This window comes from Microtus pennsylvanicus, chromosome 14 (genome assembly GCF_037038515.1).
Source record: "Microtus pennsylvanicus isolate mMicPen1 chromosome 14, mMicPen1.hap1, whole genome shotgun sequence".
Lineage (NCBI taxonomy): Eukaryota > Metazoa > Chordata > Mammalia > Rodentia > Cricetidae > Microtus > Microtus pennsylvanicus.
The window spans coordinates 67,310,815-67,331,905 of NC_134592.1; the positions used below are offsets into that span (position 1 = coordinate 67,310,815).

The 21,091-nt window shown below is 44.3% G+C and overlaps 1 protein-coding gene across 3 annotated transcripts in view; it reads right to left on the reverse strand.

Annotated features, from left to right (window-relative positions):
- Dock4 (dedicator of cytokinesis 4) overlaps positions 1-21,091 on the reverse strand; it is a 396,425-nt gene that overhangs the window by 181,786 nt on the left and 193,548 nt on the right. For all 3 annotated transcript variants that reach the window (XM_075948630.1, XM_075948628.1, XM_075948629.1), the window contains exons 7-8: positions 19,093-19,177; positions 10,429-10,580 (exon numbers count right to left, since the gene is read on the reverse strand). In XM_075948630.1, coding sequence (XP_075804745.1) covers positions 10,429-10,580; positions 19,093-19,177 — 237 coding nt within the window. The remainder of the gene's footprint in view (positions 1-10,428; positions 10,581-19,092; positions 19,178-21,091) is intronic.

Sequence of the window (21,091 nt, forward strand, 5' to 3'; positions counted from 1 at the left end):
GATAAACATTGTATTAAGATAAATATTCTTAGATAAAAATATGTATTAAGTATACTCTGAAAAAGGACTTCAACATCTTAACAAATAACCCCAGAATTGTCAAATGGGATTGTGCAACATTAAGAGTCTGTATAGCAAAAAAGCAATCAGCAGACTAAAGAAACATGCCTACAGAATGAGGGGGAAATCTTTGCCAATTACACATCAATCAGGGGACTAATATCCAGAGTGCATAAAGAACTATATACAGCCAACCCCCAAATCATCCAATCATTGATGGGGCTCACAAACTGAACAGACTGTTTCTCGAATGAAATCTTTGTAAACACCTTTAGCCATCAGTGAAATGTCTACTGAAATTAGTTTGCAATTCTATTTCCTGAACAGTCAGAAGAGCCCATTAAGAAATGGTGACGCATGCCTTTAATCCCAGCACTCGGGAGGCAGAGGCAGGCGGATCTCTGTGAGTTCGAGACCAGCCTGGTCTACAAGAGCGTTCCAGGACAGCCAGGACTACTACACAGAGAAACCTTGTCTCAAAAAAAAAAAACAAAACAAAGAAAGGAAGGAAGGAAGGAAGGAAGGAAGGAAGGAAGGAAGGAAGGAAGGAAGGAAAAGAAAAGAAATCAGTGGCAAGTGATGCTAGCAAGGATGCAGGGCAAGAAGAGGAGTCACAATACACGGACAGTAGGAATGGAAATTGGTAGATCCACTATGGAAATCAGTATAAAGGCTTTTCAGAAAATTAAAAGTACAACTGTCATGGTTCAGCCACACCACTCCTGTGTCGAAACACAGAGGACTCGAAGCCAGGGACACTGCAGATCCGTGCTTATTTTCTGAGCTAGTCACAATAGTAAAGCAACAGAACCAGCCTAAATGTAAACCAACAGAATTACTATAGATCGCTATATTAAAAAGAAGAATAACAAAGTCCCAGAGACAAATACCACATTTCATCTCATTTGCAGGTTTGACATCTACGTGTGTATAGAAACGTGTCCAAGAGTGCGTGTCTCTCTCTATGTAAACTAAAAAATAGAAACTGAAAAGAGGGGAAGAGAATCATGGCACCCTGTGAAATGAAAGCAGAACGGGGTACCACTTAGGGAGGGAAGTGAGACCAGCAAGAACCGGACGGGAGGTGAGCGATGATGAGGGCGTCATGGGAGGAGGATGGATTAGATAAAGTCTAATCACACCTGTCTGCAATGCCCTCTAGCCCTGTTATTTAGGATTCTGACTAAGAATGAGTGGGAGGGAGGCGCTTGCTTTAGCCTTTCTCCAGAGAACAAGCCCTCAGCAGAGGAAGCAGAAGGAGACTCCGGCTAGGGCGACAGTCAAGAAAAACAAGGTCAGGAAGTATGACAATCTGCGTGAAGGAAGAGTGTCTCGGGCCCATTCTTTCTGGAATGCACTGAATTTGATCACGGTAAAAACTGTACCCTTCCCATTCTTCGAGGGAGAAGTCAATGTGACCTATTTACAGGAGTTATTCTGAGTCCACGAAATCCTGCCCTCCTTGTTAGGAGCCCGTGTTTAATAAGGAATGTTGAAAACAAGCAACCAAAGCTCTTCCTAAGCACTTTGTGGTGAAGTAGGCATTTAAAAAAAATCAATAAATAAAGGTTAAGAAGCCGCAAATGAAAACAGAATGATTAAATGAAAACCCATGTAATTCAAGCCTCTTTAAACAATAAATAAATCTTTCATGTGTTTTGTTTTTAATCCCAAAAGGATGTTCTGAAGGCTGTTTTTAACTGTTGACTATTAAATCCAGGATATGAATGGTGGCACGTGGCTATTATCCCAGTACTCTGCAGGCACAGGCGACGCTAGCAGGAAGATCACGAGGAGTTCAAGGCCAGCCTGGTCTACTGAGCAAGCTCCAGGCTAGCGAGGACTACAGAGTGAGACAATCTCAAAAAAGAAAAACAAAACAAAAAACAACAAAATGCATAGTGACTAACATACTTTTATATATGATGCTACAGAAGGAATGATTCAGAAACTGTCTTTAATTTTCTCAACATCTGTAATCTAAGTAGAAGACAAGGTTTGGGAGGTCATGGTTTTTATACACCTTTCCCTAGACGAGCATTTGGCCTTAAGGGGGAAGCTACTGGCTGGCTGACTAAATGCACGAATGAGCAACCTTTAATAATTGCACAGCGACGGTGTGACACGCACAAGCCTAACTGGCAGAAAGCAGACACACCCTGCTTGGCTCTCGATCCCAAACTTCCAAATGCTTCGGGAGGAATGCCAGGCATTTATCTGATGATTTCTGTGTGCTTTTTAGCACGACAGGGTTTGCAAAGGATGGCTCCCGGGAGACGGGTCTGAGAGCACAGCCCCGATTAGCTCAGTGTAACATGAAACAGCTCTTAGCAATGCACTCAACACTCTGACTCTCCTAGTAAGGAGCACATCCCCCTGGAGGCGAAGGAGGATGGCCAAGATGAAGGTACTAATGGCATGATCTTTTAATGCCTTGCAGCCATGGCGAGGCGAGACTTAAAAGCGTCCTTTAACTGCATCACCCCGCCCCCCACAGACACACACCCTGGGTAAGCAGCACCCCCTTCCCCTCCACAGACACACACCCTGGGTAAGCATCACCCCCTTCCCCTCCACAGACACACACCCTGGGTAAGCAAGCTGCCAGGTGCTGAGACCATTGAGATGATGAGAGGGTAGAGCCCCCGCATTAATAATTCCTTGGTCAATGCCAAATCCTCCTGCCACATAACCGGCACCGAATGCTAAAGGAGCCCTTGTGAAGTGGGTACTATATGTGACGATGGCTCATCCCTCAGAGAACGCGTGAAAACTAAATTATTTCCCTAAAAGAAGCAACTGGGGAGAACATGAAGAAAGACAGAGATGATCCTAATACTAGTCGGGGAGGGCTCACTAATCTGTTCTGACAAAAAGCACAGGGACACAGGCAAGAGGGCCTTCTGGTCACCTCGTAAAATCCTGCTCGACTTAAGAAAGGTGAGTCGTCTGCCAGAGTGCTTAGAACCAAAGAAAAGGAGAAGGCAAATCAAGTCCGCGACCTCTGTGAGCTTCTGGCTTTCTGAAACACTAGTATTTCTAGTCATTTCCTGATGTTAAATAATCACTATTGTATTTATATCATAAGATGCTATAAAGGAGAGTGGCTCAGCTATACCCTGTGTGCTCTCCATCTGAATAAAGCAGCATTACCTCACTCACCTTCTTGTATTTGAGTCTCCCCCAGCAGCTTCCTGAAAACTGCTGCCAATAAAGGCCACCAGAAGTGTAGAGCCATCATTACCAGTTTTTAATGTGTCACACCAGAGTGAATAAATGAGGACCAACGCACAGATTCGGGGAACTCAGAGGTGAGAACAATCCCAGTTCCCAGGCACCTGCTGAAACGATCAGATGGAGGAGAAAAGGGGGAGAGGGAAGCAGTTCTGTTGCTCAACACGAGGCCCCAGCAAGGTCCTGTGGGTCGCTGCTGGACAGACACCCATGGCAAATCTGTGCCAACATGTCTAGACACAGTAGGAAATGTCCTGGGCCCCATGGGATGGCTGATACCACCACAGTTCAAGAAGGGTTACTAAATGCCCCTACTAGTTTTGCTCTGTGTCCCTTGCTAGCCTGGCTGGGCACTTTTCCCTGCACCATTTCCTTGCTTTGGAAACCTTGTCATATGTCATCAGGAACACAGACCTAGGCCTACAATCTATCAGAGTCAAAACACTAAGTGTTCCTAATTTATGTAAAGACGGAGATGTTGAATGTGTATCAGACCATGCTAGGCTTCAAAGGATGTGTCAAACAAGACAGGCTAGTGCATGGTCCAGGGAATTAACATCCTCAAAGACTCTACTAACCTTGTTATATACTACCATCCAAATGAAATAGTATCATTTTCTCTTAGCCTGAGCTTAGATAAGCTTTTACATATCAGCCTCTGAAATAAATTATTGGAAGCTATGAAAGCAATTTCTTACTCTCTCCACCTGGGCCCAAGACCCCGAGGTTTCTTATACCTGTCCTCACTGTGGTGTTTCAGGATGCAATCCCACCTGGGGCTTCTGATTGCCCTTTCTTGAGCAGTCCTGGCTAAAGTAATACGGGCTCCATACTCCCTGTTTACTGGCCGGTCTCTCTAAACTTTAAGAAACTGCAATGTCATAAGTAAAACAGCACCAATTTCTTGGAATGTGTGATTTCCCCAAGAAAGCAAGGGCAGCTGCCACACAATTCTAGCTAGGATAATGTACACTTCCTCTTTATGCTTAGAAATCCTTGTCATCATAGCCAGGGCCCACTGAAAAACTGCTGGGTACCAAGCAGCATCCTATGAGTTTAACATTCAAGAAAGCCCACTCGGAAAGCACCACTATCCTCACGAAGTCCCGGTTTACAGCTAGAAGAGATGTGAAATTACATGCCCAGGCCGATGGAGCAACGCCAGGATTTCCACCCACATCATCCAACCTCAGAGTCTGGCCACTTAACCACAATGAAAGGGTGTACAAGACACAGGTAATACCTATCTCCCAGACAGAGAGAAATTCATAGCCATTTTACAGATCAGTGTGAATCCAGACTTTTCAAAGGCCTGAGCCTTACCAAGATCAATTGTATTCAGTACGTCCTCTCCCTTAAATGACAGAATTGAAATGAATAAAGTATAATTGTAGGCAAAAGAAAGCATCCATGGAAACGAAACCTTTCAAGGAAATTGAGTTTAACTGCACGATAGTAGAAAAAATATCTAACTTCAGAAAAATATGTGAAAAAGGAATCAGCAGAAAGTAGACTTCATCAACGCAATTACTAGAATTAAGCACACCCTGCTGTTAAATTCTCAGCTAATAGCCCATGCCAGAGGCTGGTCTGTATAAGCAGCCTTCAGTAGCTAGGGACCAACCGGTGGGACTAGGGCCTTGTTAAATACATTCTCTGATGAGACCAAAGTATAGGAACGAATTAGTCCAAAGACAAAATCCCAATGTTAATTAATGACGGCTTAGAATACAGCAGTAAACAAAACAACGGAAGTTTTGAGTCAACCACTAAACTATGTCAAGTTCACTGGCCAGGATTATTTACATACTGATGCAGACGAAGCAACATGTATGAAGAAAAGGGAGGCATTAATGTACAGTCGCATGGCCTATGCAAATTACCACACTATGACTCTTGGGATTCCATGCGGTGCAAGAGCCGATCTTAAGTGCCAGTTAAAGGAGACCCTGTGGCATGTACTGCTGTTCCCTCTCTGTAAACGATTACAAGTCCTATGCCTACTCCTAAGGCTCAAATAGCTCCCATCCACACCCTCTGTTCTTGCCTTCTCAGGGCTAATCTCCCATCTGCAAACTCAAGTCTGATTCCTGATGCCCGTCTCCCAAGGGGCCTGGAGACATCAGTGATTTCCCTTCTCCCTCTGTGTTCTGTTCGTCATTCCTGGATCCTTCCTGCCCAGGCATTACAAGCTCAAGCTTCTACCATTCAAGGTCTTAAAAGAATGAGCCCTACATGGACCCCTCACCACTCAATGGCAAGTAAAATTCGGCTGGGGAGGAAGATAGCACACTATGAATATTACATATATAGGTGTGCAGACATGAGTGTGGGGTAGAGATGGAAAATACTGATTCCTATACAGCCTACCCTGTTAGAGTACCAGCTTCACTTGACTTGGTCAAGGACTGTAGGCTGCATCATCCCCAAATAAGGGAATATTTGTAGTATATTTCTCATAGGGTGGTCAAGAGCTAAGTCAGGAAATATTTTTAAAAGAACTTATAACAGTGTTGGGCATATAAAAGCATTATATATGTGTTTGCCACATGCATTTGACAAAATAAGGTACCAAACATGCCGACAGCAGACTCCCTTCTTGCCTTCCCCAGCCATACCTTGCAGAACGCAGATATCAAACTTCCAGCCATACAAATGCTCTCTAAAAATATCTTGATTATGTGAAATAATGTGGCAAACCTATTTTTAAAGACAGATAATTATCATTCATAGAAAGAAGTTGCATGAAGGTTGCATTGGCCTTAAATGAACACTAGTCTGTGATTTCCAGTGCTCACTAGGTTCTGTGGACTGGTGTTGCTATCTATGCAAACTGGAGTGAAGAGGTGTGATGTAGGCATGTGCTAGCCAGATGCTGTCGGAACATGCCTGCATCCTTCCTGGAGTTTATAGGAAGGAGGGTCCATCACATGATCAGAGGCCCAATCTTCTCAGCAATCTTCAGGCAGATTCAACAACTGCTTAAAAACCAAAATCCAGATTTTGCAAACAAATCTGCAGTCAAATGATGACTCTGGGACACTTAAAATCATCTGCCTTCGCTGGTACTCGGGAGCTGTTACACACGTCACAATGCTCAATGAACAAGAAAGGGGATATCACATGCTGGATCCCTTCATCCTGGATATCTATGAGGATAGAATCCGAGTGTTTGGTCCCTGGCAGGGATTAGCAGCCGACACTACTTCCCCTTCCTTAGGAGATCCTGAGAAGGACTGGTGAGAGCACTTGCTGCACAAACTTGGTGGACCCGAGTGTGACCCATGGACGGCATGAAAGGTGGAAGGATGTGGTGGGATATTTTTACACTGGGTGACGGTGTGTTGCTGTGATGGGTGTAATAAAAAGCCGAGCAGCCAGTAGCTAGGCAAGAGGTATAGGCAGGACTTCCGGGCAGAGAGAGCGAGTATTCTAAGAAGAAGAAAGAAGGAATCACTGGCTAGACAAGGAGGAAGCAGAATGGGCAGTGTGGAGATAGGTTAACACCACCTGGCAGAGTGCGGATTAGTATAAATGGGTTAATTTAAGTTACAAGAGCTAGTTGTGGAAAAGCCTAAGCCAAAGGCCAAGTTTTCATAATTACTAAGTTCCTGTGCTGTTATTTGCAGGCTGGTGGTCCCAACAAGAAAGAACTACTACAGGAGACAGTTAATTTCACAAAGGTGTCCTCTGACTTACAAAGCACAACCCCCACACATCGTGCAGAAACATATACAACAACAAAACTCACTGCTAAGCTCAAAAATCCGAGTCTCTTCCAGGGACTCACATGGTGCAAGCGGAGAATGGAAGGAGAGGCTAGACTCAGCAAGCTGTTTTCTGACTGCCCAGGTGCCATAGCATGCTCCATGAATAAACAAACGGAACAATGTTTTGAAAGGCTCCTCTGAAAGGGTTCGACTTCAGAAACCGCTTTCTGCAGCACAGATGACGTTGGGGGCCCCATGCTAGTTTCACTGGTATCAGTGATGACATTCAAATGCCACGGGCAATTACGCTGGTTGTTTCTGCTAACTTGACAGGAACTAGAGTCACCCGGGAAAGCTCAGCTGAGGACCTGTCTCCATCAGACTGGCCCGTGGGCAAGTCTCTAGGACATTTTCTTACTGGCTAACTGATGTAGAAGGCTGTGATGTAGAAGCCTGTGATGGACTGTGCTGTCCCTACACGGGTGAACAAGATGGAGGAAAGCAAGCCTGTTTGAACCCTTGCTTTGGCTCTCTTTGATGACGGACTGTAATCTCTAAGCCAAAGAATTCCAAAGACGTTGCTTTGGTCATGCTGTTTATCAGAGCGACAGAAACAAAACTCGGGTTTTTGCCATGCCCTAAAAGCGTAGGTTCCTCCTGCAGTTCTGTCTTCTGAGACAGTGCAATGACAGCAGGAAGGAAGCGAGAACTGTGAAGAGTTCCTAGACCAAGGAAAGACCAAAGGCAAGAAGAGGTCTCGGTGGTTAAGGCCAGCTGAAGATGCCTGTATGTGGCTTGTCTTCAGGAGGGGACATATGGCTCTGCATTGCTGGCCGTTTGACCCCATTCCTAACTGTGCTGCCTGTGTAAGCCTCAGAAATGTAGATAAACTAAACCCAACATTGTTCAAATGCCTCACCTTGGAAAGATGTGAGATACATGTGGCCCAGGCAGGAGGCCGAGAAGGGAGACATCCACACTGGATTCTTCCTGGGATAATCACAAAAATTTGGGAGTTGGGGAATGGGGGCTGGAAGAGTGCAGGCAAACCCAGTAGCCCAGGAAGAAGACCCCTTCTAGCCTAAACTGGAAACCCGAATTTCACTGTTTGGGGAATCCTAAGCACAGGTTATTTTCCTAAGTTCACCAAGTGAACACAGTACATTAAGGGCTTGCTGAGTGTGCACACCTGAATGGTCTGCTTTAGAAAATCTAAAAATATTTTCAACAACACAAACTCAGAAATTTGACTCAGTATTATTTCAATGATATTAATATTACAAATTATTAGTATGTCCTTATTATGATAAATATAACAATATAATGGCATTATGCTGATTATGTTCATTGTTAATTATATAGAGAATTTTATATCAGCTAACACTCTACTAATCCTAATATTAAGAAATTAGTGAGATGTTATGTGAACTCAACAGCAACATTTGTGGGAAAAAATAGGAATTTATTCCTCAGCTTAATCGAGGCAAGCAGAAGAGTTCTCCCTTCATGCTTTCTACTGCTTGTTAAAAATATAAATGAGAGTATATTATATACTCAACATTTTCAGGATTTTATAAAGCTATGGGTAAACGACAAACATTTCAACATTAAAGCAGGTGTTGATCCAGGTATGGTGGCACAGGCTTTTGACAGAGGTTTCTGTCCTGCCTGGTCCCGCATCCGTTTAGTCCCAAAGAAATACACAGAGGTCTACATTAATTATAAACTGATTGGCCTATTAGCTCAGGCTTCTTATTAACTCTTATAACTTATATTCACCCATAATTCTTGTCTGTGTTCACCATGTGGCTTGGTACCTTTTTGGGCAAGGCAGTTACATCTTGCTTCCTCTTTGTCTAAATGACAACTGCAGACTGACTCTTTCCTCTTTCCAGAATTCTCCTGTTCCCCACCTATACTTCCTACCTGGCTACTGGCCAATCAGTGTTTTATTAAAAATAATAAACAGGTTATTATTAACCTGTTTATTTTATTACAGGTTAAAAGACCATTGTCCCACAGCACCAGGCCTTTAAGAAGCAGATCCAGGCATATCTCTGTGAGTTCAAGGGCAGCCTGGTCTAGTGAGTTCGAGAGTAGCCAAGGCTACTGGTCTCTGAAAGATAAAAATAAAAAAGAAAGAAAAGCAGGCATTGTCTTTAATAATCATATTTAAGTGCAGGGCTAAAATGGGCCAGGTTTCGAGCCGTCTTCTTCTCTTTGAGAACTTGTTCATGAGTTGAAAGGTATAGGACACGGATTCATGTCCTCCATCTGCTTCAGGTTGACCCGGAAAGGGTATTATCATCATTGTTTCCATACTTCATAAATTCTAGCCTTACTTCACAGAAACATCACCTTCCACACTATAAACACGGTCTACTAGCAAGAAATAAAAGTCACACTTACAGGTACATTAAAACTAATTCATAAGTTACCCATCATGTTTATGCTTACAAATGCATTAAAAATGAACTTCCCTTGTATTTCCTAGGAAAGGAGAGAAATACTCCTAGATTATGTTGTGTTTATGAATTAATATGTGTGTCTCAGAATTACTAAAGATTCTTGGTATTTATTTTAAAAAGTACTTTAAAAGCATTGTACAAATGGATCTTTATGTGTGATGCAAATAATTTCATCTTAATTCATAATTTAAATGTGAAATTTTTAATTGAAAGCAAAGTGCTTCATGCTTCAATTCAAAATAAATATAGTTCCCATAAAAGCTCAGTAAGTGTTCAAACCTTTGATCGGGTACACAAACATAATATCTACTCCAAGTCTTTTTGTAAACATCAAAAAGAGATATCAGCCAGCTATAGGGAGTCCCTTAGCATGCACAAGGCCTGGGATTTGATTCCTCTCACCACAGAAGAACCAGACATATAATGAGAAGCTGGCTATGGAAAGAATACAAGGGAAGGGGCAGAGCCCTGAGAATGAGAAACGAGCACAAACTTGGTCCTGTGTCAGGGTTCTGATCCTTCAGTGGGCGCGTCTGTAAGCCTGCAGGTTCTTTCTTGACATCATCAACCAGACACAGGAAGATCAATGTTACTATTTACTGACAAACTGAAAGATGAAATGTGCTGACTTCGATAAGTAAACATTACACTACAGAGAAATTTTATCTTCTTGGCATTATCAACACAAAGTAAGTAAAACAAAGATAGGCTTAGTACCGAGATGGCCATCTTTCATTTAAACCCACTTAAGATTCTATAGGCATTTTGATTTCAAGGGAATTCTCAAACCTATGCAATTGTATTGGCAATATCTAGAGGATAGGTAAATCAGAAACTCAGAGTTCAATAGATGAACTGCAGCTGGTATAGAAAAACTGTATCCAAAAGCATGTCAACTGTAAACATCCATCAGGGTTACATCAAGAAACTCAAGTCTGGTGTTGGTGTGCTGTTACCTGATTGGGCGATTCTCTTTACTGTCAAAGAGCGAGAAGATGACCTCCAGCTCCTCTCCCAGGTTGGAGCACATGAGGCTCTTCATCTGGACAAAGAGGTGGTGACTGCTGGCCTGCACAGGGGTGTCTTTCTTCCGGTGTCGATGCTCCATCTGAATGATACACACAGGAGAAACAAGGTCAGAATGGAGTGGAGAAAGTCATGGTACAAACCTGTCGGTGTGATGGGGATGGAGATTGCAAAATTTCCTCCCATGCTAGATCAGTATCTAATCTAATTTCAAATTTCCTTCTAGCATCTGTGCTGAGATGATCAAGGGCTCTTGCTTTAAGATTTCCTTTAAATTTTAATGTTAAGATGGTATCAACTATTGGCAGATATCTGAGAAGGAGGAATCTCAAAGGCTTTCTGTTGCTCCTCATCAGCTTGCCTGATAAGAACTAACCAGTTGTCCTAGAGAACAGACAAGAGAGCTGGTCTGGTGGGGCAGTTTGCAATCCCAGCTGCCTGGGAGGCAGAGGTACAGCACTTTCAAGTTTAAGACCAACCTGCCTACAAAGGGAGTTCAAAGCCAGACTAGTCAACTTGATGAGATGCCCCCTTTCTCTCTGTCTCTCTGTCTCTCTGTCTCTCTGTCTCTCTCTCTCTCTGTCTCTCTCTCTCTCTCTCTCTCTCTCTCTCTCTCTCTCTCTGTGTGTGTGTGTGTGTGTGTGTGTGTGTGTATGTAGGTAGGCATGTATGTATACATGTTAAGGATGTTGCCCAGTCATAAAGCACTTGCTTAGCATAGCATATACAGCCTTTAGGTTTAATACCCGAGGGAAAAATAAAACATTAAATATCCCCTTAATAAACAAACAAAACCCTTCAGATTAAACTTATAGATCATTTGATAGATGGACACTGAAGAATATTTCTACGACTTCTCATTTCTCATACTTTAACACTATTTTAAAAATTATACTAAACTGCAAAGTTTTGGTAGTTTCTGAATGAGGCGGGGACAAATCTTACTGTATAACTAAAGCAAGAAAGTGATGCTAACTTAATATGGGGCTACGGAGAGAGCTATAGAGAGATGGCCAAGGAGCCCACGAGGAAGCGAAAGTGAGGAAGGCACACCAGGGTGTTTTCTTCTTCTCTTGTCATCACTACGGTAAGATGCTATCAAACATGCGATACAGGACCAGCACCAAAAGTGCAAAGATTGAAGAAGGAAAGAAATTACACAAGGCTAGAGGTGGGGGACCATGGGGACAAGCAATCAGCCATACCTGTTAGGTGTCTACCACATGCCAACACTGGGACTGCAACAGGGAGAGAACACAGAGACAGTCCATGCTTCGTGGAGATGGTACCCACTAGGGGGACCAGACAGACACCAGCCAAACTGGTGTGTATGCACACACAGACACACCCACCAACCCAGACACACACACACACACACACATGTAGATGCTTACATGTACAGACAGACAGACAGATGCACATGGAGACAAGACATACACGTAGATGCTTATGCATACAGACAGATAGGCATACACATGCATGTGTACACACACAGAGACACATACACATAGATGCTCACACGTACAGACAGACAGACACACACGCACGCGCACACACACACACACACACACACACACACCCTAGAAGGGAAACGCTGTTTGATTTGAGTTTGGGAGATCCAGAGACTCCTTGAAAAACTGTCCCAAGGAAAGCACTAGGGAAGGAGCAAGAATTCTGGCCTCTCTACTAGGACAGGACTCTAAGTTGGATTGTAGTGATGGTTCAGGTTGTTTCCTCTTCTAGTCCTTTGGAGGCTAAGACGTAAATACTTCCAGAAAAACAAAAAACAGAGGACAGTAAGAATACTATGGCAATGTATAAATTTGCACATGCTTCTAATTCTCTATTGCCAGTCTACTTTGCCCTTGGAGCTCTACGTGAGAAGCACTGATGCAGAAGAAGAAGGCCGGGAAAGGACCTGGAAATCCTTAGCATTGGCAGAATGGGAGGTGGTGAAACAAGGAGGGTATGGTCACTTCAGCATCACAGACTGCCAGCTGTTCCCCATCTGAGACTCATGGGGCAGAAAGGGCTGATTTTAGCATCAGACATGGACTTGAGGGATGTGAACTCTATGGCAATGAACAGTTGTTCGTGGCAAAGGCACACAAACACATTTCCATATCATCTTCTTTTAAAGCTGGTGAACAGAGTTCCGCAATTACCAAATGGTTGGCCACCTTTCAGGGCAAAAGTCATTTTTACAATTTACAGGGGAAAGTGCAGTTGCATGGCATCATAAGAAAATTTATATACTTTTTTTTTTTAATTCTGAACTGTCTAAAAGCAAAAGACCACAAACAAGGAGCCCACTAAACAGAACTTCAGTCATGTCAGACATTGGCCATCTCTCCGTAAAAGTGAGGGAAGCAAAATTCTCCTATTTTCTGTGAGGTTTGCTCTCTTTTGTGCTTTCAAAATTCTTTTCACTGTGGCAAAAGACATATCACACACTCATCAAACTAATTCTCTTTAATTCAAGAGGAAGTCTTTCCCCCTTAGAAATCCTAACTCACTTGCTGAGTTATTTAAAAACCCCCACATATACAGTCCAGCATGTAACACAGCACAAGCTACTCCAAAGAAATGAAAGGCCACCAAAGGCCAAAGTAGGAGCCACAGACACAAATGTCCCTCTGTAGAGAACTGACCAACGAGAGGTGCCTGCTCTTGACCTCGCAAGCACACAGCTCCCAGCATCCATCAGGGTATTCAATATGAATGAACAGAAACAAATCAGCTCCCTTACCCATGCAAATAATGTAATATATAGAGAGCAGGGTTCTCAACCTTGACTGCACTTCCGAGTCAGCAAGAGAGCTTTAAAAAAAAGACTTGTGCCAGGTCCTGTCCCAGAACAATTAAATGGGAATTTCTAGGAGTGGAGCTTTCTCAAGAGCTGTCGTTGTAAAGGCTCCCCAGGTGGTTCTAATGGGTGATGAGGGCTGAGAAGCATTGAAGGAGATCATATGCGGAGAGATGCAGATCACAGCGGACTGGAAAATGAATTGCTGCATTCCACAAGCAACCAATTATTGTCCTTTGCATGCTAGGAATAAGATTCTGTGCTACACGCCTGTGACACACACCCGTTAGCATGTAGCCTCCCCTCGCCCACCATTTTCCAGATAAGGATTTGGATTTTATTGTTTTTTTTTAAGACAGGGTTTTTCTGTGTAGCTTTGGAGCCTGTCCTGGAACTCGCTCTTGTAGAAGAGGCTGGCTTCGAACTCTCAGAGATCAGCCTGCCTCTGCCTCCCGAGTGCTGGCATTAAAGGTGTGTGCCACCACCACTTGCTTATCTCTTGGAAGTTCACCACTTTTGAGGACTGCTAAAAATATCGTGGTGAAAAGAGCGTCTCAGTCATAAGTTAAAAGGCGTGCTAATAGGCCAGGATCTGTAACTTGACAGCGACAACACAGACGCTAACCCTTCACGACACAGTGTACAGCTGCAGCTGTACCTGACAGCTCTCCTGTGTGCACTTATACCTTATATTTCAACTGTAGTGCTTATTAGCAGAAGAAACAGATTCACTCCAAAGATTTTATAACTCCAACTGGTAATCCTCATGTGTTGCATTAATTCCTGGATGAATGGGCTGTACCCAGGTTTCTCAACCTTTGGGGAGGGAGTGGTGGTGAGCTTTGGGGTATAAAGCACACTGAAATGGACTTTCTCTACTGCCACCCCTTGCTGTGACAACCAAATTCTGTCTTTGGCCAATGTCAAGTTAGCCTTGGTGGAGAGAGTAAAACATCCTTGAGAACCACTGTTTTCTATTTGGCAACCAGTGCTCTAGGCCACTAAGAACTGCAAACAAAAACACAAGATCCTACAAACATAGAAGGTTCCTAAAAAACACTCTGCAAGCCCAAATAAGCAGAGATTTCAGCTAATTAGTTTTTCTTTATAGCAGAACTCAGATGTGGCCTTTGGCAATCCAGCCTTTGCAGGTAGACTCTTGCTAGCGCGCTAAGGTTTAGACTTTCCCAGCTCAGGCAGGCATCACTGCGGGAGAATGAGTTGTAAACAGGGCTGGCAAAAAAGAAGAACAAAACCTTTCTCTCCAAGTTACAGTACCAGTTTGGAACTTCTGCTCTAAGTATGATACTAAACAAAGAAAGAAGGAGAGATGGAAGGTGGATGGGAGGGAGGGAGGGAGGGAGGGAGGGAGGGAGGGAGGGAAGGAGAGAAGGAAGGAGGGAGGGAAGGAGGGAGGGAGGGAGGGAGGGAGGGAGGGAGGGAAGGAGAGAGGGAGGACAGAAGAAAGGAAAAGCCTTTTTTTTTTTCTGGGAATATTTACCTTCACCCCACAGTCCTTGATTTAAAATGATAATATACTGTCAACCTCCATGATCTAAAATGATAATACACTGCCAAACAAAAGCAAGAACTTGGGGTATGGAGCCTCCCTACCCTCTCCCTGGTGAAATCAGAGGCAAGCAGTTGATGACAGGTTACACAGGAGAAAAGAGTAGAGTGCGGGATGCCTGATGGAGATAGAACACAAGAGGAAACTTGAAGAGAAGAAAAATAGCTGCCTCCTGAAAAGAACGTGTCCTTCTGACATTCATCAACACTGCTCTTTTTCTGGGGCTAGAATTCTTGTTTAAAAATAGGAACATGGAATTGCTACTGAGGAAACATTTTGTGTGTGTGTGTGTGTGTGTGTGTGTGTGTGTGTGTGTGTGTGCAAAAACGACTATGTTTTATGCTCATTGTCTGTAAAAAGATGACTTTGAACCCAAATCTGTACTGTAAAATACCTATTCACCCCTTATTGTGTTTCCCAGGAACGGCAGACATTGCTAATCTATCAGGGTCTACATGAGATCCTAGACTCTCAGCACCGTTGCAGTCCAGGCCACCACCACCAACAAAGCTGTTGTTAATGTTAACAGAGGGGAAATCAATTCAACACCCTGTATACAATGTTTTTTTTAATTAATTTATTTATTAAGGATTTCTGCCTCCTCCCCGCCACCGCCTCCCATTTCCCTCCCCCTCCCCCCTGTATACAATGTTAAAGGCAAGGACAGAGACAGCATCATATATAGAAAACCAAGCTAGGGCAAAGAAAATGTGTTGGTGGCAGGCACGATGAGTTGGCCATCAACTATTGCATATCTGGAGCTAAATCTCCAGGGGCAACTCTTCTCTGCTAGGGACAGATAAGAGCAAGTGTTGTGTGGAACTTCCATGGAGACTTAAAGTAGCTCAGTGAATGAACCCCTGGCCTTGCGACTCCAGAGAAAACAGACAGAAAGGCTACAATGTCTGAAGCTCTGTCGTACTCTGAGATGCCCTTGCGGTTCAGGATCGAGTACAACATGGCAAAAATACAGGAGTCTGTATCTCTATGTACATAACCAATTTAGAATTTTCTGCATCTAGGTGGCTGGAAAATTACATTTCTATCAGGTGTAGGCTGCTATTAGCCATTTCATTAAATGCAGACAAATCTAATGCCCAGATTTAGAGCATGTGATATCAATTATTTTGCCATGTTGCCTCTCTGATGAAGATGAACTGAAGGTGAAAAGGAGCGGAACCTGCCTGCATGCTTAGGTGGTCTCCAAATACGCTGCCACAAAGGGCAACATAATCCACATGAAAGAAGTACTTCGTCACTTAGCACGCAAGGAAACACACGGAGATGAAGTCCTAAGCCTGTGAGTGCTGAGTTCACAGAGGTTGGACATGTGGCTGTTTGGAGCTACCGTCCAGGATGTGTTCATAACATAAAATGCCTGACCTCAGACTTGCTGGCGTGGTGCTTACCAAGGAGAGCACTGCACTAGATTATGACGTACACGGGCCCAGGAAGCAAAGGCAGTGCAGCCTCAAGATTTAATGCGGAGAGGATTTTAAGTGAGAAAGTGTAGCCTCAACAGGGAAACTTAACAGTATAGAAACGGCGTGAGAAGATTTGACTGATGTAAAAGGGTTACGTTGACAAGACCAACAAACAAAGATGTAAGTTACATCTGTTTTATGAACTAAAAGTAGTGAGTGAACCTGGGGCATTCTCTTGTGTTCTTTCTACCTCCTCCCCTTTCCTCCAATTGTCTCCCAAAGCTGTTTAAAGGAAAAGGTCTCAGACACCCCAAGTTGGCCCTAATTTTGGGTAGCCACAGATAACTTTGACCTTTTGATCCTTCTGCATCCAACGTTGAAGTGCGAGTGCTGCAGTCATGACGTCACACCCACTGTATGCCACGCTAGGGATAGAAGCCAGAGTTTTTGTACATAGCAGGCACGCACTCTGCTGGCTGCGGTCATGACGTCACACCCAGTATATGCCACGCTAGGGATAGAAGCCAGAGTTTTTGTACATAGCAGGCACGCACTCTGCTGGCTGCGGTCATGACGTCACACCCAGTATATGCCACGCTAGGGCTAGAAGCCAGAGTTTTTGTACATAGCAGGCACGTACTCTGCTGGCTGCGGTCATGACGTCACACCCAGTATATGCCATGCTAGGGATAGAAGCCAGAGTTTTTGTACATAGCAGGCACGCACTCTGCTGGCTGCGGTCATGACGTCACACCCAGTATATGCCACGCTAGGGATAGAAGCCAGAGTTTTTGTACATAGCAGGCACGCACTCTGCTGGCTGCGGTCATGACGTCACACCCAGTATATGCCACGCTAGGGCTAGAAGCCAGAGTTTTTGTACATAGCAGGCACGTACTCTGCTGGCTGCGGTCATGACGTCACACCCAGTATATGCCACGCTAGGGCTAGAAGCCAGAGTTTTTGTACATAGCAGGCACGTACTCTGCTGGCTGCGGTCATGACGTCACACCCAGTGTATGCCATGCTAGGGCTAGAAGCCAGAGTTTTTGTACATAGCAGGCACGTACTCTGCTGGCTGCGGTCATGACGTCACACCCAGTATATGCCATGCTAGGGCTAGAAGCCAGAGTTTTTGTACATAGCAGGCACGTACTCTGCTGGCTGCGGTCATGACGTCACACCCAGTGTATGCCACGCTAGGGCTAGAAGCCAGAGTTTTTGTACATAGCAGGCACGTACTCTGCTGGCTGCAGTCATGACGTCACACCCACTGTATGCCATGCTAGGGATAGAAGCCAGAGTTTTTGTACATAGCAGGCACGTACTCTGCTGGCTGCGGTCATGACGTCACACCCAGTGTATGCCACGCTAGGGCTAGAAGCCAGAGTTTTTGTACATAGCAGGCACGTACTCTGCTGGCTGCGGTCATGACGTCACACCCAGTGTATGCCACGCTAGGGCTAGAAGCCAGAGTTTTTGTACATAGCAGGCACGTACTCTGCTGGCTGCGGTCATGACGTCACACCCAGTGTATGCCATGCTAGGGATAGAAGCCAGAGTTTTTGTACATAGCAGGCACGTACTCTGCTGGGGGCCATTCTTAGCACCCCTTGAATCACGTTTAACTGTTTCCTTAAGACATGTGAGACTAAGTGCAGATGCAAGAAAGAACCGCAATACGCAATACTGAATGCCCAAAGCTCAGCGTAGGGTAAAGGAACCCTCTTCAAAAAGCAGAAAGCATTCCTCTTCACAGCGTGAAATATGGATATCCTGAATAGAAGGGTGGCCACGGAAGAAAGTGAAGGCATTGCTGTTAACTAAGACTGGCTCCTTACGGGTTACAACGGCCAACCAACATAACCAACGGCTTTCCCTACGATTTTTCAGATATGTAAGCACACTCATCAGTTGAGAATTCCCCATTGTGCTCATGAAAGTATCTTAAAAGGAAAACTACATCCAAAGCAGCAAAACCTTTCAAACCGAGTCTCCTCTTCCTGGAGGGCCTTCCCTCCAGGAACAATACAGCACGAGAGAGAGTCATCATCGAGATCACAGTAAAGTTAGGCACACAGCAACCTCCTTTAAGAGCTCTTTCTAACCCAGACCTTCTTGTCTAATTTGGGGTTGGAGAAGGCTTATTTATTATCAAGACATTCCACACAGGCATTTAGAAGCACAGGTTAAATTCAGGGACAGACTGGATGATGTTGAAACAACTAAACAGGAAGGTAGACTACCAGGCAACTGGGGAAAGAAAATGATATCACAGGTGATCCTGGATGGGCGATGTGGTAAAATATTGTAGGGTTATCAATGGTCTCCAACACTTAGGAATGTGTGGGGCCCAAAGATGAATGGAGGAACAGCAGTTGAAGGCTAATTTTAGAGATCCTGTCTGAAGTCCATATACACAATGCTAATGTGGAGGGAGGGGACAGGAATGTCCTTGATGAGCATTTTATTATCCAGAGCACAGCAGGCAAAGAAGTGTGACTTGTAAGCCTTTCACTGGACAAAGCCAAAAGAAAAAGGGACTTGTCAAAGTTCTGGATTTACTTCCTAGAACTTTACTTCCTGTTGAGGGCTATGTGGAGAACTTCACCGTATTCTGAGCGAGGAAAAGAGCCTTGGTACTGTTGGGGCATGGTCACCTCAGCTTGCAAGTCTCCCGACTCTCTTCAAATTAAACCTGGAACACCCAGTTCTTAAAACATCTAGTCTCAAGAATGCCATGGAAACCACAAAATTAGCAGTAAGGCAGCAAGCGAACGTTCTGTACACCTACCAGTCGGTACAGCTCGGTGATGCTGATGTCCTCGGGGTCTACCATTGCGTACTCCTTCCTAGGCACCAGGTCGAGTCCCAGTTGTCTAGAAAACAAATTTCAAACATTTGGGAGAAAAGTCACCTTTTATGGAATGTACTAAGAATGTCTCCACTACAGTATCTGGAGATGTAATCAAATCTGTTCAACCACATAACCCCCTGCTCTGAATTTGTTTCTGCATTTGGAATGAATATAGCACAAAGGGCAAACCGGAAAACAGAATATGACAGAGTCAAATCATGGTGAGATGCATTAATGCTCTTGATGAAACTATCCTGCCATTTGATAGCACACAGTGGAGACTCAACAACCCACAAGCCAGGAACAGAAGTGCTTCTGGACTGGAGTACACTAGAAACTAGAGTTAGCCATAATTAGGTTTTAGAGAAAGGAAGTGGCGAGAGAGAAGTCTGTCCTTTAGGGTTCCATGTAGCCTACTGGAGTTAATATGTCCCACGTGATGCCCAGGAACGTGTCCATGTTTCTCATTCATGGCACGCTCTGGGGTAAGACTGCAAAGGCACGGAACAGAGAGGCAGCACGGCTTAGGCCAGTCGATGGTGGGGAAGTGGTTTTATGTCAGGTGTTACTGTAGCCGATATGGGGTTAAGGTTGAGGTTCTAGCCACTCCATGGGTTATTGATATGATTCCGTGTCTTATCATGGGCAGTAGAACGTGAATGTAACCCTTTTTCTGGAGAGTGTCCCTCCAGCAATATTGTTAGTATGCTCTTCTCCATGTCTACCACTAGGTACCACTGATGGCAATGCCACATGAGTCCACTTACCCCCTAAATGAACCTTATGTAGCAATCACCCCAAAAGGCTCCCCACTGCCTTCCATATTGTCCCTGCCACCCATACTCCCTTCGTTTTCACACTCTGTTTTCATTCTGAGTTTGTTGAGGATAAATTACTCTGCGGCCCTCTCAGCATCACTCTCTGATGTAGGATGTTTTCCTGCACACTGTGAATGAATACGTGGTCCTTTTACTGGTCGATGAATAAAGCTGCTTTGGCCTATGGCAGGGCAGAATATAACGAGGCGGGAAAACTAAACTAAATAAAGGGAGAAAGAAGGCAGAGTTGAGAGACGCCAGCAGCTGCCGAAAGATAAGCCACAGTTTCACATAGCGGTACACAGATTAATAAAAATGAGTTAATTTGTATGTAAGAGCTAGTTAATAATAAGCCTGAGCCATTGGACAAATAATTATAATTAAGCCCCTGAGTGATTATTTTATAAGTGACTGCAGGACTGGGCAGCCTCCAGCTACAACTCTCCAAGACAGAAGCCTTCCGGCAGTGCACTTCTCATAGAACTACAGTTCTCTTCGCTTCTGTATTGAAAATAACAGAGAATCCTGAAATTCTCTGCTTCAACATTTCATTAAAGTTGCATTATTAAAATTAATTCAATGCCTACTTCAAGCCAAGTACTGCCCAGCCACCCTGAAAAAACACTAGCTGTTAAAATGGGAAGGCTGTCAGTTGACACTAAAATTCTTCCTTATTTTCTTAAATGATGCTCAAAGGAACTGCAAGTCTATTCTTTCAGTTGAATTTTCAGATCACAATAAGTACAGCTGTTTATTCTCAAACTAGTCACATCCTCCTACGCTATTCCACTCCAGGGACTCTGCAGGGTCAGCTCCCATTCTCTGTCCCCTCCCGGCAGTCTCGGAACTAGGCTGTACCATTTGACACCAGGTTTACCTTGCTGACGAAAGCTTTTGTATTACAGGATACAGCGCGTACAATCACATAAGAATCTTAGCATCTGCCTTAGTCAGAGTTTATTCTACGAGGTGGGTGCCTAAGCTACATTCTCTCCCGGGGGCGGGGGGGGATGAGAGTACAGGGTATTTGTGTGACTGTCTCCTCTTGTTGACGTTTATCTGGCTGGCCCTCGCGTGGGCACCTGACATCTGTAGATGTCAGCTGGCTGGCAGTCAGA